This window comes from Rhincodon typus, chromosome 18 (genome assembly GCF_021869965.1).
Source record: "Rhincodon typus isolate 14 chromosome 18, sRhiTyp1.1, whole genome shotgun sequence".
Taxonomy (NCBI): Eukaryota; Metazoa; Chordata; class Chondrichthyes; order Orectolobiformes; family Rhincodontidae; genus Rhincodon; species Rhincodon typus.
In genome coordinates, this window is record NC_063349.1 from 44463594 (window position 1) to 44481160 (window position 17567).

Here is a 17567-nt window from a genome sequence, read left to right on the forward strand (position 1 = left end):
CACCAATCATCTCCTAAACAGCTGATTGGCGAGTCTCTTTTTTTAATTCACCCATGAGATGTGGGTGTCTCAGGCTGGCCAGTATGTACTGCCTGTCCTTAGTTGTCCTTCAGAAGGTGGTGCTGAGCTGTCTTTTTGACTCTCTGTGTGTGCTGTGGGTTGCCCCACAATGCCATGCGGGAGGGAATTCCAGGATTTTGACCCAGCGACAGTGAAAGAACGGCAACTCCTGATGGTGAGTGGCTTGGAGGGGACCTTGCTGATGGTGGTGTTCCCCTGTATCTGCTGCCCTTTCTTCTTCTAGATGGAAGTGCTTGTGGGTTTAGAAGGTGCTGTTTAAGGATCTTTTGTGAACTTCTGCACTGCATCTTGTAGATGAGACACACTGCTGCTACTGAGCACTGGTGATGGAGGGAGTGGATGCTTGTGGATGCAGTGCCAATCAAGCGGGCTGCTTTGTCCTGGATGTTGTCAAGCTTCTCAAGTGTTGTTAGGAGCTGCATTCATCCAGGCAAGTGGAGAGTATTTCATCGCACTCCTGCCTTGTGCATTGTAGATGGTGGACAGGATTTGGGGAGTTAGGAGCTGAGTTATTCCCTGCAGTATTCCTAGCTTCTGACCTGCTCTTGCAGGCATCATGTTTGTATGGTGAGTCCAGTTCAGTTTCTGGTCAATGGTAACCTAAAGGATGTTACTAGTGGGAGATTGATAGTATGGTGACAACCATCCCCTCACTGGAGGTTGTGAGAAGGTGAAATAATTGAACCAAGTTGACCCTGGAGAGAAACACTCACCCATTCTTGCCACCTCACTAATTATGTCCATGGGGTGACCTTCTCAAAATCCTGGAAATCCCTCCCTAAAGAGATTGTGAATCAACCCATTGCAGTGGACTGCAGCAGTTCAAGAAGGCAGCTCACCACCACCTTCAGGGGCAACTAAGGGCAGACAATAAAATTGCTGGCCAGCCCACATCCCAAAAATTAACAATAAAAAACTGAAGCTGGGGTCGGGTTGAGTTAGGATGTATATTCTTGTAATGTTTCACTCTGGAAATAAGACAGCATGCAGAATGGCTCCAATACTTTCCTTCACTAACTGGCTACATGCAATCTAATCTTTTGGACCAAAAAGGACAAGTTTAAGTATTACTTAAAAGGTGGAAAGCTAAGAACAGTGATGGTCCCGAGATTTAATGGTTCTGGTGGCTTAAATGCAGTAATCAGGTAAAAATTAATCACTAAGCTAAAGAAAAGGTAGTCTTCATAATTAGAGGGCTAGATTATAAAGGAAAGGACATCTTGTCATAGCTGTGCAAAGTCCCAGTTATATAGATGCTAGATAACTGTGTACAGCTATAGGTACTGCACCTTAGCTTCAGTATACTGGCCTCAGAAGGAGCACCTTTCAGGCTCACTAGAGCGTGGCGAAGGTTCCAATGGTTAGGTTATGAGAAAAGATTCCATAAAAGATTCCCTGGAGTGTAGAATAACTGCAACACACTGGATGACCTGAGACAACAAGGTGCAGGGCTGGATGAACACAGCAGGCCAAGCAGCATCACAGGAGCAGAAAGGCTGACGTTTCGGGCCTAGACCCTTCATCAGAAAAGGCGGAGGGGAAGGGGGTTCTGAAATAAATAGGGACAGAGTGGGAGGCGGATAGAAGATGGATAGAGGAGAGGATAGGTGGAGAGGAAACAAACAGGTCGAAGAGGCGGGGATGGGGCCAGTAAAGGTGAGTGTAGGTGGGGAGTTAGGAAGGGGATAGGTCAGTCCAGGGAGGACGGACAGATCAAGGGGGCGGGATGAGGTTGGTCGGTAGGAGATGGAGGTGCGGCTTGAGGTGGGAGGAGGGGATAGGTGGGAGGAAGAACAGGTTAGGGAGGCAGGGACGAGCTGGACTGGTTTTGGGATGCGGTAGGGGGAGGGGAGATTTTGAAACTTGTGAAATCCACATTGATACCATTAGGCTGCAGGGTTCCCAAGCGGAATATGAGTTGCTGTTCCTGCAACCTTTGGGTGGCATCGTTGTGGCACTGCAGGAGGCCCAGGATGGACATGTCGTCTGAGGAATGGGAGGGGGAGTTGAAATGGTTCGCGACTGGGAGGTGCAGTTGTTTATTGCGAACCGAGCGTAGGTGTTCTGCAAAGCGGTCCCCGAGCCTCCGCTTGGTTTCCCCGATGTAGAGGTAGCCACACCGGGTACAGCGGATGCAGTATACCACATTAGCAGATGTGCAGGTGAACATCTGCTTGATGTGGAAAGTCTTCTTGGGGCCTGGGATGGGGGTGAGGGAGGAGGTATGGAGGCAGGTGTAGCACTTCCTGCGGTCGCAGGGAAAAGTGCCGGGTGTGGTGGGGCTGGAGGGGAGTGTGGAGCGGACAAGGGAGTCACGGAGAGAGTGGTCCCTCCGGAAAGCAGATAAGGGTGGGGAGGGAAAGATGTCTTTGGTGGTGGGGTCGGATTGCAGATGGCGGAAGTGTCGGAGGATGATGCATTGGATCCGGAGGTTGGTGGGGTGGTACGTGAGGACGAGGACGAGGATGACCTTACTGCTCTAAGTGGTATTGTTTGTAGAGCACTGTTTAATAATGCAGTCAAAACAGAGGGTTTCTATTTCTGAAGTGCAAATGTCAAAAGTGTTTACAGACATTTTTCTCTGTAACATCTTGGAAGATTTAGCGGCATTCACTTAAGCAAGGCACTTTTCAATCAACGGTTCAATCATGAGCCAGCCAACACTGATCATCTGAACTGTGTGTCAAGGATTTTGTGCCACATTTAGCAAGGCTGGAAGGTTGAGGGGCCAAGGGTAGAGATGGTAGTAACAAAAGTGATGTAAGATTGAGATGGTGTTAGGTTGCAGCAACCCAACAGGAATCTACGAGATATACCCTATTAAATTTATGATGAAGAAACCACAAGAACATAATAGAATGTTCATGCACAGCAGCAAAATCGAGTACACACAAGTTGACATTCTGCTATTAATAAACTACAAGGGATTTGGTCTCCCTGGCTGTCCAAGTTACGAGTTTCCTCAAGCCTGTCCGCCATTTCATACATCCATGGTTGATCTCTGTCCTCAACTCCAGTTTTCCACCAGGGACCCAGGTTCGATTCCAGCCTCGGGCAACTGTCTGTGTGGAGTTTGCACATTCTCCCCGTGTCTGCGTGGGATTCCTCCGGGTGCTCCAGTTTCCTCCCACAGTCCAAAGACATGCAGGTTAGGGTGGGCTGGCAATGTTAAATTGACCATAGTGTCTAGAGTGGGAAATGCAGGGTCTGGGTGGGATGCTCTTCAGAGGGTCGGTGTGGACCGAATGGCCTGCTTCCACACTGTAGGGATTCTATGATTCTATGCAACCCTCAGGGTAGTGAGTTCCAAAGATTCACAACTCTCAGAATGAAGACATTTCTCCTCACCTCAGTCCCAAATGGGCGACAATTTTTGAGAGTCTGGCTGGTCACGTTATGGCTACATCAGCCAGGGGACAGCAGCTTCTCTGGGTCAATCCTGTCGAGCTGACACAGGACTTTGTATGATTCAACAACACCCTGCATTCCAGAGAACACAGACCCAATTTACTCAACCACTCACAAAATCATACAATATTGACGCCCTTTGACCCACTGAATCTGTGCCACCAAAAATGTACCACTGCCTGCACTAGGCCCATAGCCTTGAATGTTATATACTTCAACTGCTCATTCAAATGCTTTCTAAAGGTTGAGGTTTCCTGCCTCTCCTACCCTCCCAGGCAGCGCATTCCAGACCCCTACCACTCTCTGGGTGAAAACGTTTTTCCCCCCCACATCTCCTCTAAACCTTCTGCCTTTCACTTTAAGGTTATGACTCCTTGTTCTTGAACCTTTCATTAAGGGGAACAGCTACTTTCTATTCACCGTGTTCATGTAGGAAGGCACCCTTGTGGTGCTGTGGTAGTGACCCTACCCCTGGACCACAAGGCCCGGGTTCAAGTCTCACCTGCTCCAGAGGTGTTATTACACATCCCTAAACAGGTGGATTTGAAAAACAAAAGGACAATGCAGGGGACCCTCCTGTAATGTCTCTACGTGTTAATAGGTTGAATTATTAAAAATTTAGGACAATGTAGAAAGAGTCTAGTGGTGCAGTGGTAGAGTCCCTGCAGCTGGGATAATAGTTCCCTGGGTCAAGTCCCACTTGCTGTGCGTAACAAAAGTTTCTAATCAACCTGTCCAGAGACAATCTAGGACAACATAGGTATCATCCCAGCCTCATCCTAGGTAACAGTCCAGAGTTGGCAGTGGCTGTATTTCCTTCCATAGGTACAGCCACATCATCCATAACGTTCCTCACATCATGTATCATTGCTGGGTCAGGCAGGAGCACTTGGGACAGTGCAGTTGATGGGCAGCACGCAGTCCTCCCAATTCTCCATGTGCACTCCGATTACAGCGGCTCGGAGAACGAAGGTCCTTTGCCTACATTGTGTTACAGAGCAACAAGAAACAGTGGAAAAGGAAGGGCCCACAGAGGTTGAGAAGGTGGGTCCCCTGGAGGCGGGACTGGAAGCCAGGGCCTTGTGGGGAGAGAAAAGAGGGTGTGGTGTGGAGTCACAGTTGGGGAGAGAGGAACCATGCTGGAGAAGAACTGGTCCGACGAGTGGAGGAAAACTCACAAGAGGTACAATCAGACAGTCAGGGTGGGGCCATTTTGGAACATCGAGGTGCTGCCGATCTGTTGTAGTTGGCCTCGTGACCAGTTGGTTTGGCAGTTCTCCGGTGACTAAGCAGTGAGACGCTAGGCAGAACCCATCAACCCTGAAGAATTTGGCCTGCATAACAGAACGGTCACATCACTTAAATCCCTCATCCTAAATAACATTGGGCTGTCAAAAGGGAAGGGAGATTAATGAAGCATGTTGATGGAGACATAGATAAACAAACACTGGGACACTGACTATATAAATAACCGTAACACTGATGGACTTGGCTCACCTTTTGTATCTATTCTGAAGGGAAAGGATCAGTTGGGTTTACATGAAGTTGGAATCGGCCAAGTTTCAATGATGATTCTATCCTGTCTCCTTCCAACAGAGTAATCCTGATTTGCCAAAAGGACAAAAGCTTCGCTATCGCCTTCCAGCTGTTGCTTTCATTTATGCAAATGCATCAAGCATAGAAATAGGAATAAAGGCCACAAATCCATTGTGCAAATCACTTTCTCGTCACCACCATCAGGAAATAGTGAAACTACTGTTTTCTAAATTGGGGGAGGTGGGAGAACTTTAGACAGTAAAAGCGTGTGTGGACTGTGCATGTGATATGGCTAACAGCACCAAATATTGACTGGGCTTCAGGAATGACAACTAGCACGTTCACCAACAGCCTGTGCTCAACAGGGCTATGGGAAGAAATTGGAGGCTGAGGTGTTTAGATTTATCGTAAGCACTCCAACCTCTGGGTTAGAGAGCTGCGAATTAAGGTCCACTCTAAGAATGAGTGCTGGGTGAGGGTATCTGTTGGTAATAGACCCAATACCACAGTTAGGGAACTGGGTCACAACAACAGTGAAGAAATTACATAGCTCAGGAGACATCAGTAAGGCAGACTACCAATAAAAAAATGGATCCAACACACTCCACTTCTATGGACTTCCTAAGGTACACAAGCCAGGGATCCCCCTCAGACCCATTGTCTCACTACCAGGCACACCAACATATAGACTAGCCAAAGAACTACAATGGAAACTGAAATACTTAGTTGACAACACTAACCTTTCCGTCCACTCCTCCCAAGAACTCCTCATCATCAAGGACACCAGAATAGAAGAGAAAGAGATAATAGTAACAGCACTATTTACATCCATAAACCAATTGACCTAGTTAAAGAGAGAATTGCCACACTGCTGGATGAATCAGGAAGGCAGGCACCCCATGACACAGTCAGCATCAACAATGACAGCACCCTGAAACTGCTGGATCTGTGCCTCACAACCCACTCTACCTTCAACGGCCATATATTTATATCAAATCAAATCAATGGTACACCAATGGGATCCCCAATATCAGGGCTGACTTCAGAAGCAGTAATGCAAAGGTTAGAATGGACAGCGCTCCGTACTATACAACCCAAACTCTGGGTCCGCTATGTAGATGACACCATCGTGATTATCAAACACACAAGACTAGAAGGAACCCACCGACATAAACAACATCCTCACCGGAATAAAACACAAAAGAAGAGAACAGCAACCGAATACCCTCCCTGGATGTAATGGTGGAACGCAAGAACAGACTAGCGTCACATACACAGAAAGACCACACACATGGGCCAGAGACTTAATTACACCAGCAACCACCCCAACACCCACAAACAGAGCTGCATCAGGATATTATTCAAATGGGCCACAACACAAGCAGTTTTTAAAAGGAATGGATACCCAAAAACCATCACCCGCCACTTCCGCTGCGACAGACCACAGTAAGACAACACAACACAGCCAGACACACTAGTCACCCTACTGTACATCAGGGCCATATCAGAGATGACCATAAGACTACTCAGGTACCCTGGGTATCAGAGTAGCCCACAAAACAGCAACCACCCTGTGACAGCTACTGACGAATGTAAAGGACCCCATACCCACAACCAATAAAACTAATGTAATATACAAAGTACCATGCAAGGACTGTGAGAAACTTTACATAGGTCAAGCTGGAAGAAAACTGACAATACAGATACACAAACACCAACTAGCCACCAAGAGACACAACCAATTCTCACTGGTCTCAATACACATGGACATAGAAGGACATGAATTCGACTGGGACAACACATCCATAATAGCACAAGCCAAACAGAGACATGCCAGGGAATTCCTGGAGGCTTGGCATTCCAACCGGAACTGTCAACAAACACATTGACCTGGACCCAATATACAAACCACTGAAGAACAAAACGAGAAGTTAGACTAACAACCCCAGAAAACCGAGGCAATAACAAGCAGGAGGGAACACCAGCGCCTCACCGGAGGTGCACTGACAATGTTCCCTAGCAAGGTGACGAAAATTCTGCAAACACACCGGCTCGGTGAGCAAGTCTACAGCCACACACAAAATTCTACAACACAGAGAGAGGCTATTCAGTTCCATTGAGCTAGTCCAGGCTTAAAGGAGAGATATCCCCTTAGTACCAATCCCTTTCTCTATAATTTCAGTTTCAATCTTTTATACAGATGTTCCAAGTTTCTCTTGTAGCAATTGTTCAGGATTCTGCTTCCACATTCATTCTGGCCAAGAATTCCATGAGCCAATAACCCTCCTGTAAAAATAATTCTCCTGCCCTCTCTTGGTGATGATCCCATATTTAGGTCATGGAATCACAGACTCACCAATCAGTGGAAAACAATTCTGCCCCCCAGATATATCTGATCGACACATCATGATCCCAAAACATCTATCAGATTGCCTCTTCACCTTCTCTGCTCAAATGAGAATAATTGCAGTTACTCCTCATAATTGAACCCCATGAGCTTTTAGTCCCATACGCTTTCCTAATTTGATTCCTCTACTGATCATGATTATATTAAAGCCCTCCCTTCCTTTAGCCTCTTGATATTCTACTATTCTTGAGAGGTTTTTGCATCTACGTGAAGACATTACACAGAAGACTGATTCAAACTTTTTGTCATCTTTGTTCACCATTATTAATTTCCCAGTCTCTCACTCTAAAGCAACCACACTTACTTTAGTTACTCCCTTCCTTTTTTTAATAATTGTAGAAGCACATGTGGTCTGTTTTGCTAGTTTTCTCTCATACTCCAGTTTCTCCATTTTTTTGGAAGTCATCTGTTGTCAATTTCTAAATTGTGCCCAATCTTCTGGGCTGCCACTAATCTTTGTAGTGTTGTTTTTTTTTTTCTTTGAATTTCTTGTCATTCTTAACTTGCCCAGTTAACCATGGATGGTTCAACCCCGCCCGCATGTTTTTATCACTGTGGAACAGGTCTTTGTTGAAGAGTTACGAAAAATATTCTTAAATGTCTGCCATCGCTTCCTCATCATCTTACCTTTTAATCTATTTTCCCACTCCAGTTTAGCCAAATGTATCTGCATATCCTTATAATTGCTTTAATATAAATTTAGGACTAATTTCAGACCCAAATCTTTCAACTTAAACTGAATATGAAATTTTATCATGATATGTCTACTCTCAGAAAATCCTTCACTATCCTTTATTTCTTCCTAAGGTAATAGTGATCTGCCTAAAGCAATGTATCATCTGCTCATTTCTACAGCTTGTGGTCTTGGAGTTTCCATTTCAGTTGCTCATAGAGGCTTCCTATTCACAACTACAATGTGCAGCCTAACAGGAAAAGTTAACTTGAGGTGGTTTCTCGTTGCTGCAGCCATTGAGTTTTGAGATTCTAGCTCCCCTGCCATTATGGTCAAAATAAAAACACTGGCTTTGCCTTAGCCATGGCTTTAATCTGAAACAAGAGCAATCCTAACTTGGGCCCAGGGTGACCCCTGCCCTATATTCGAGTCAAATTATAAATATATAATATAGAGTATTGGCCCCAACCTCACCCCAAGGGGCACCATTCTACCTTGTAGGAGGAGACCATTCAGCTTTTCAAGACTCTTCACCAGCTGGAGGAAATTAAATTCAATTTCTTAAACTATTGCTGATCTGACCTTGATTCTAGTTACTCCCTCAAACATTGCACTTGGCAGTGAGACAAGATAATTTAACCCATTTTAATCCAGTGAGGTCCCCTTTAGTGCTTATTTTTATTCTTTACACTTGGGACGCAAGTGTTGCTTGCAAAGCCGGCATTTGCCCTTGAACAGCAAGCTCTGCGTTACATCTCTAGGGCAGTTAAATGCTAGAGGCAATTCAGAGGACAGTTGAGAATCAACCATGTTGCTGTGAATTTAGAATCACACATTGGTGAGACCCGGTAAGGATAGCCAGACCAGGTAAGAACAGCTGATAATCTTTTCTCTTTACAAATTTCCTTCCCTGAGCAACATTAGTGAACCAGATGGGTCTAACCATTACCATGACTGATGGTCCGTTTTCAATTCCAGAAGTGCTCTTACACATACAATGTTGTTTCCCCCTCCCCCAACATGAAATATTCTTTTCTCCCCAACTATAAACCACCACCAGTAAATAATTTGTGTTTGCCTGATTAATTTACGTTGAGCCCAATACAATTCATTAAAAGACAAGGGACAGACAGGGAGAGGAGTCAATTCCATGTTTGATTAAAAAGAATATTAAAATCCAGCCACCACGGTGAGATCTGAAATCATACCACTATTGTCCTATTAGCCTGGGCCTCTGGGTTACTAGTCCAGCGATATTACCTGTCACTATCTCCCCCTAAAATCTCAGGAAAGCATCACTTACAGTCTCACTCATTGGGCAGGAGCAGTGTGCATAGGTACAAGTGGTTAAATGATAGAATTCTTTCCTTACTGAGTTCAGCAATGCTTCCCACACGGGTGACCAGTAAGGACTGTTCAATAGCTCGGAGTTCAGACTGACTGTACATTGGTGTTCCTTCAGACTTGCACATCTCCCTGTTCAAGTTCAGGGTCTCGGGCAGGCTCAGGATTCCTGGAAGAAAACCAAGATGAGAAAGTCTTAAACACAGGGCGCCAACTCTTTGTAGTTAGAAACAGGCCATTTTAAGAAAGTGTTAATATCCTGTATAGAAGGACGAAAAGCTCAACATCTCTATAAGAAGCCAGCATCGGCTCAATGTCGGTGTCTACAGAGATATATGGAATTTTAGCCAGTATTATTAATTTGCCTGTGTAGCATTGATTTGCGACATACAGCAAAAATCAAGCTAGCCACTTCAACAAGGGGTAAAATCCAAGCCCTTTTACCCATCATAAAAAAGCCGCATTGTCAGAGACTGATTGTGTTTAATCTACTGCCCCCCTTTTATCTCCGTGTTCCATCTGAAATATCCTTCCTGAGCAAGATCGACGGATGGGAAAGCTGGGAATTGCTACAAGTTCCTTGTGAAAAACTCCACTGGTCGAGTGGAAGCCTTTGACAACCACAGTGAGAGTGGTCCTTGCTAAACAAGTTCAGCAGAAGCCAGGGCACATGCACATTGCTGGGGCTTCAGTACAAACCCATTCTGCATTTGTGGAGAAACACAAACAATGCTGCGTATTACTGAGGACTGTCCCCTATATAGACTAAATGGTGGACTAGTCACCTTAAATTCAGCGAACGAGGAAGCGATTGCTTGAGTCAATAAATAAACAAGGACAAAAATTCAAATGTGTTACTCAACACACACCCATTGTTGGATCATGGGCCAATAAATGGCTTCAGACTATGGTCGAGTGTGGGTGCATGTGTTTGGCGAGGGGTTTAAGGCCATTCTGGATCACAGTTATGTTGGCAATGACACTGTCATAGGACTGAGAAGTTAAACAATCTTCTCTCGACAATAAACCAGTTCAAACTAAAACACAAATTTTCCTTGTTGTCAGTAACTCTCCAAACTCATCTGATGATCCAGTTATTGTCTCCAGCTGTTTTTGGCTTTACATCACTCGGTTTAATGGATTCCTGCTGCTTTCAAACCTAGTGTGAGCACACAACACCTCTTTACATTCCCCAGCCTGTAAAGCAAAGTGATGGTGAAGGCTTAAAAAATTCCCGACAGTAGAAACAGATACCACTCAGGTCAGGGGAGCACCAAATCAGTCATCACTGATTTAAGAAATGAGTAACTCTTTGAGGGCCCTGTTTTGGAAAATTGTCATCATTTGTTCACTGATGATGTTCTCCCCAAATAAATTTGCAAAGGCAGATCTCTGGAGCGAAGCCTTGAACCCAGCCCCTACTCCAAAACTTTTGCAAATAGTGACATTTTTCATTCAGGTCCAACGACAGGGAATAACAATGACTTTGTATTTATAAAGACACTTTTCAATATGTTTTAAAACAGGGAGACAATGACTGATGACTGCTGACTGCTGAAACCAGAATTTTGTCAATGACATTTCTGCTGCACACAACGTTCCCATTTACAAACCTCGGACTCTTGCCCTCTGCCTAAGTTGATGCCCCTGTTGTAATGCCACAACCCCAAATACTGTGCGACCCCTCAATGCCCAGATACTGGAAAGCACCAACGAGAGTTTGGTCAACTCGCCTATTAAAGGTTGTGTGGGAAAATTGCTTCGCCACTTGTCAAAAAGCCCTGAAACTGTGAAGTTGCTGAAGTGTAGGTTTGGAAAAGGGCAAAATAGTGGCACCCATTGGAGCAAAGCGGCTGATACACCAAGACAACAACATACTGAAGCAGACAGACAAACTCTTAGGGCTACCCCTGACCGTGACCTCTCACCTATGCGAGTGAACCAGAATGTTTCAGGGATTTTCTCAATACTTTTTGAGCTTGTCCAAATGTCCAAGCTCAATTTAACCCTTCACACTTCAGGAACTAAGCTCTCTTCCTAGCCAGGGATACAGAGCCAAACATGTTAATAGCATCAATACCATTATATCTCTGCGTTGAAACTTTAAGAACAGACAAAATTAATACTACTGCTCCCGTGTCTTCCCATAGCCTGCTATCAACCCCAAACTAATCCCAGTGCTCCACTCTCTCCCTACGGTCCAGTGTCAAACTAATCACTCTGTCCATTGTGTTCTCTGCATAATACTGTATATACTCCTATTTATACATTATCTTATTTCAAATCAGAGGATGCACGGGTCTTTGGTTAAACCATACCCTATACAAAAATAGCCTTACGTGGAAATTTTTCTCCAAACCGTCCAGGCAGTTCCAATGAGCATTTTAGATTTGTTCGTCAGAAAATGTGGTGAGGTGGGTGTGAAATCTGGAGTGAAATGATGACAAAGTTTATTCAACACCTTTGTTCTTCAAACAAGGTTTGTGCAACACTCAATGGAGAGATATTCTTTTTACTATGGGATCGAAGGCAGTTTGATTTTCACACTGATGTCGTGAAAGTTTTATATAACACTGGGTGATTACGCAACTCACTGACATTGCTGCCTTGGGGAGAAATGTGATGGGATTGGAAAGATAGCACCAAGACAATATTGCTTGAAAGAATATTGCAGATAGTCAGGTCCGATCCAGAACCTGATTCAGCGAGTGTGTCTGGTTGAGCTGATGTTATTGGTTTGTTGCCTTGTGGGTAAATCATTGTAAAGATAAAATGACAAAGACAGTGATACGCGTACTGTCAAGAACAGGTATTCAACTTCCAACCTTCACCAAAAATAATATTTCCCGGTACCTTTTTTTTAATAAAAAAAAATGGCCAGGCAACTTTTTTTTAAAATTAAAAAATACACTTGTTAACATGGGTCCATTTAGCTTTATAGAAAGACAGCACAGAAGATGAAAGATGACAGCAAATGCTGAATTCAATGTGGGGAGGGGGGTGGAGGGAAGGAGTTAGAGGATTGGTATTTCTCTTTGTCCCAACCTTCCCACCCTAATTGGGTTCTATTTCACTGGAAGACATGGGGAGGGTCTTGTGATGCAGTAGACGTGCCCATACCTCCGGGTTCAAGCTCCACCTGCCCCAGGCGTGTGCCATTTCATGTCGGAACAGGTTGATTAAAAATATCTAGAGGCACTGGCAGTAAAGCCATACACCTGAGGATATTGTCAATCACAGGAAACCACGCCATTGCACAACAGGTAGCTGACTTCCATACCAGAAAGTGAAACCCATCCTTCGCTTTGATAGGCTGCCAAGCAACAGACTTGCCAGCAAAGCTGAAGGCAGTGGAATCAACGGGATAGCAGGAGAACAGATATAAAGTTGACTGAGCGATAAGAGACAGAGAAGCGGGCAACATCTGTTTTTTGGAGTGGATGAAAGTATACAATGTTCCGAGACTCTGGAAACCCCTTTCTTGGTTCATACTGATGACCTAGATTTGGGAGGACTGGGCACAAATTTCAAAATTTGCAGGAAGACACTAAAATTAGAAGCAGTATGTAGGGTGCAGAGAACAGTGATAGATTGCAAGAGGACACAGGCAGGCAAGTTGGATGGGCAGGTGAAATTTAGCCCAGAGAAGTGTGGGTTTATTTCCCCGAAACATCATCAATAACCAAAAACGAGAATTTATGACTAATCGACAGTTTTGGCCAAAATCCAGATTCTTCACAGAAATCAGAATCCTTTAGAGGCTGAATACTTGTACAACCAATACTAGAAATACCCAGATCTGGCAGCATCTATGGAGAGGGGTACAGGGTTAACATTTCAGTTTAATGACCTTCTACAACCGAATTAAAATTTTCATAATCATGGTGGGATTTGAACTCATTTGGATTATTAATCCTACAACAGAACCTAAACGCCACTAAACTAGGCATCTTTACTTTGCCATGTATGGGGACACATGAGGCCATTACCAAGGTTGTTGTAGGTCAGCGAGAGGTAGCAATGGGACATTTGTTATCTAAGCATTAAAAGCTCGTTAATGAATCAGCACGTTACTGGAAATAATGCAGCTGCAACCATTACATTTATTACTCGTCAATCTCTAGTGATAACAGAGGGAGAGTCAAGAATCAAAAATAGCCCTGGGGTGAAGTGCAGTCAGCTGATATAGGAATATTCAGAAGTAACTGGTCCTCATCCTCGTAAGAATTTATAACTGAAAAAGTTAAAAGGAATTGCATGCATTTATTACAACAGTCACTCCACTTCAGGATGTTCTTAATTGGCTGTAAAATGCTTTGGGATGTCTCATGTTCAGGAAAAGGTGTTACGAAAATGACTGTGTCCCTTTCTGATACAAGGTTTGGACATTGAAAGACGCAACGACTAATTAGCCACAGAAGCTCCTAGATTTTTTTTTACTAGGCAAACAGTTGAACGAACAAAGGTTGCTGCAGAATATAGGAGTTCTTTATTCAGCATCTCCTGCACTTATTAAAATAAATCAAAGCTCTTGGATTGTGTGGTTTGACTGTGCCAAAAGAAATAAAAACTCAGTCAATCAACAACATCAAAAAACCACATTGGATGTGGTTGAGTTTGGGATGGCTGTAGTCTGGATCCCAGCTCTCATCTTCCAGTTTCTTCCAGTGGGTGTGCCCATGGCTTGTGTTGTTTTGTTTGACGTTCAGCTAATTCAGATAAATCAAAGCTTTCAGCAGGAGTGTCAAGTTGAGCAAAGACAGATCAAACTCTGCTCTACAGTTTAAGCTTCCACCAAAGTTGACTCACGAAATACACAATCCTCAGAAAAGAAGAAGATCCCAGTTAACTAAGAAAAACTGAAAATGTCAGAAACTCTCAATAGACCAGGCCAGGACTGGAGACAGAAACAAGCTTATGGTGTAGAGGATAGGAGATCGGCATGGATAGAAACCAGACTGGCTAACGGAAAGCAGGGAATAGGCATAAATGCAGAGAGATCTGGTTGTCTTGGTGCATGATTTGCAAACTGGTACACTGGTGCAGCAAGTAATGAGGAAAGCTAATAGAATGCTGTCATTTATCACAAGGGAAATTGAAAACGGAGGTAGGAAGGTTATGCTTCATTCATACACCATATCTGGTTTATGGTGTCCAGACTGATCACCTTACTTAAGGAAGGATGCAAATGTGTTGGAGGCAGTTCAGAGAAGGCTTACCAAATATATACCTGGAATGAGGATACTGTCTTATGGGTAGAGATTGGACAAGCCAGGCTTCTATTGCTGGAGATCAGAAGAGTAAGAGAGGTAACTGGATTGAAACATATAAAAGCTACTGGATGGTCTTTAGAGGATTGATATGTGTAGTGATTGTAACAAGGTCAGCCATGTGGACCTCAGAGAATGGGTTCCCTGATTGGATCAGGTTAACAGCCCCAATCAGGGATCCCAGGCTGACAGATATAAACAGGAGGGTCAGAGGTTCTGCTCACTCCGAGAGCTGAATAATTGTCAAGAACTCTCCAAGTGTAAATAAAGGGTGACTTGGTGATGGGACAGCGGCCTCTGTGGAGTTATTTCAAAATGAAAATGATGTTTCCTTTTATAGGAGATTTATATAGAGCCGGGGTCACTTTAAAAATCAGGGCTCTTTCTCTAAGAAGTTTGCAAAATTTGGGATTGTCTTCTTCAGCAGGTAGTGAAGCAGACATTTGAATATTTTCAAGGTAGAAGTGGATAAATTCTTGTTAAGCAAGGGGGTATGAGAAAGGTCATAGAAATAGGCAGAAATATCAGATCAGCCACGATCTTATTGAATGACTGAACAGGCTCAAGGGGCTGAATGGCCTACTCCTGCTTCTTTTTGGATTAAAGTATTCCTCTTTGGGGTAATTTCTCACGGTGAGCACTATCAGGTCTAATTCTTCACCCAAAAGGTTCTACACGGATTAGCTAACTCAGAAAGCCAATAAAAACCTTCAAAACAGGGGCTGTTTAAATAGCTATTAGAATTCACAAAAAGCTACCACAGCTACCTTTGAGCAAATGACAGGAGATGCAGTTGAAATTAATTCATAGCGATTCAAGGGTTTGTGACTGTGCTGCTGTGACAGGGCGGGAGGGGATTTGGCCGAACGCTCTGAGGAAACCACATTAAGGAAAATTTAGGAGAGCATGAGACAGAATGGGATTTGTTTAAAGAAAACAGCACATTTACTTCTTTACTGAACAAACCCAGTTTTAAAAGGTGTGATGTCAATGTATTGGAGGCCAAAGATAATTTGCGAAAGACTGCTAAAGTCAATTTTAACCGAACCCATCCCCTGTTTATTATTGGAGGTGGGTGGGGGGGGGGGGGTCATGGAGTAGGGAGACGAGAGAGAAGGGAGAGTGGAGACAGGGATATACAGTCTCAAGTTTTCTTTTTATAACTTTATTTGGTGTTGCATTCATTTGCATCTTTCGGAAAGAAGTCCAATTAAACTAGAGAAGGTCAAACGGAGGTCTCTCTGCTTTTCAACAAAAAGGCACAACAAATTCATTTCATAGAACTGTCTCTGGAAAGAACGGCGTTTCAGTTACAATGAATGTTGCACCAAAATAATAGTTCAATTTCACAGGATTCAGTACTACTTTTTTAAAAATAGATTATTCATGGGGAGGGTGTCGCTGGCTTTTGCTCACCCTAATTGCCCAGAGGGTTGTTCAGAGTCAACTAGACTAATACCTAATAGTAAAAGGGTCTGGAGTCACATGTAGGCCAGACACGTAAAAGATATTAATAAACCAGATGGATTACTCCTGACAATCTGCAATCGCTTAATGGTCATTTCGAGACTCCAAATTCAAATTCTGTCACCTGTCACGGCAGGATTCGAATCCAAATCCAGCTTCCCCACAACATTACCTGGGTCTCTGAATTAACAGTTCAGCAATGTTAGCACTAGGCTGTCACTTCCCCATGTCCCAATATGCACTACACATGCCTCTTTTCATGCCTCCGCTGAAGCCAGAAATTTGCAGATGTCACCAAGCTAGTGCCAGGCTCCTATTGAAATGTAACGAAGGGTGGAGCTCCTCCATATCTCTCACTGGACCTGCCCTCTATTATCCCACTGCACACAGCCTAGGCACTGTGTTCAGCGGATTTGGGAGATGCAGCTTCCAATCAGACGATGTAATCTTTTTGCTCCGTATTTCTGACACCCGAGTTAATTTAACATTCTGTTTCTGTTAGAGTTTTAACCGGAAATAAGTCACGTCATTCTATGACCTTTGTAAAGTTGCACTTAATGGGGAGGGGATTTTACAGAGAAGGCGCTGAGAGATTTCAATGCTGGGGGAAATCTAGAATTGTGGTTCTTGGGTGACGCTGGCTGTGGCGGGGGTCCACTGTTTAGGATGGAGGGGTTCCCCCCATTTAAGATGAAAATGTGATGACATTTCTTCTTGGATAGTCATGGATCTCCTGAATATATTCAAGGTTTAGTTTTCGATCAACAAGGAATAAGGTTGTGATAGAGTGGGGGGGGGGGAATGTAAGAATGGGCGGAAGGGTCACTCAACCTGAAACGTTGATTGATTTCTCTTCACAGATGCTGCCAGACCCACTGAGCTTTTCAGCAACTTCTGTTTTCGTTGAGATTAACTGGGTGACTCTTCCAAACAGCTAGTACTGACACCAAAGCCTGAATAGCCGCTTGTTGCTGTAGGATTCTATGGTAGGAAGTAGGCCACTCGGCTCCTCGAACCACCTCTGCCTTGTTCAGGTCGTGGCTGGTCTGACTCCACTACTTTGTCGATTCAAAGTCTATCCAATGCAGCCTTACGTACCTTCAATAACCCAGCCTTCATAACACCCTGGCCGGGGGGAGGGGGTATGAATCCTACAGTCTAAGAACCCCAAAGAAAGAAACTCACTGGAGTTTTGAGTCAGCTTTCTACCCAGCTACAAGCCAATGACATGAACAGGTTGAGTAGTCAGTCATCTCTTCTTGTTGCGGTTCCCATGTCTAAATTTATAAAACCAAGGATAGTGCCCACATTTTTACACCAAATTATATAAAGTGTTGTTCCTCATCAGCAGAGCTCTGTCTCTGTTCTTAAATCTTGCTGC

At 44.1% G+C, this 17567-nt stretch overlaps 1 protein-coding gene across 1 annotated transcript in view; it reads right to left on the reverse strand.

Moving 5' to 3' along the window:
- btbd11b (BTB (POZ) domain containing 11b) overlaps positions 1-17567 on the reverse strand; it is a 111955-nt gene that overhangs the window by 42234 nt on the left and 52154 nt on the right. The window contains exon 2 of the mRNA XM_048607785.1: positions 9478-9618. Within this exon, the coding sequence (XP_048463742.1) occupies positions 9478-9618 (141 nt within the window). The remainder of the gene's footprint in view (positions 1-9477; positions 9619-17567) is intronic.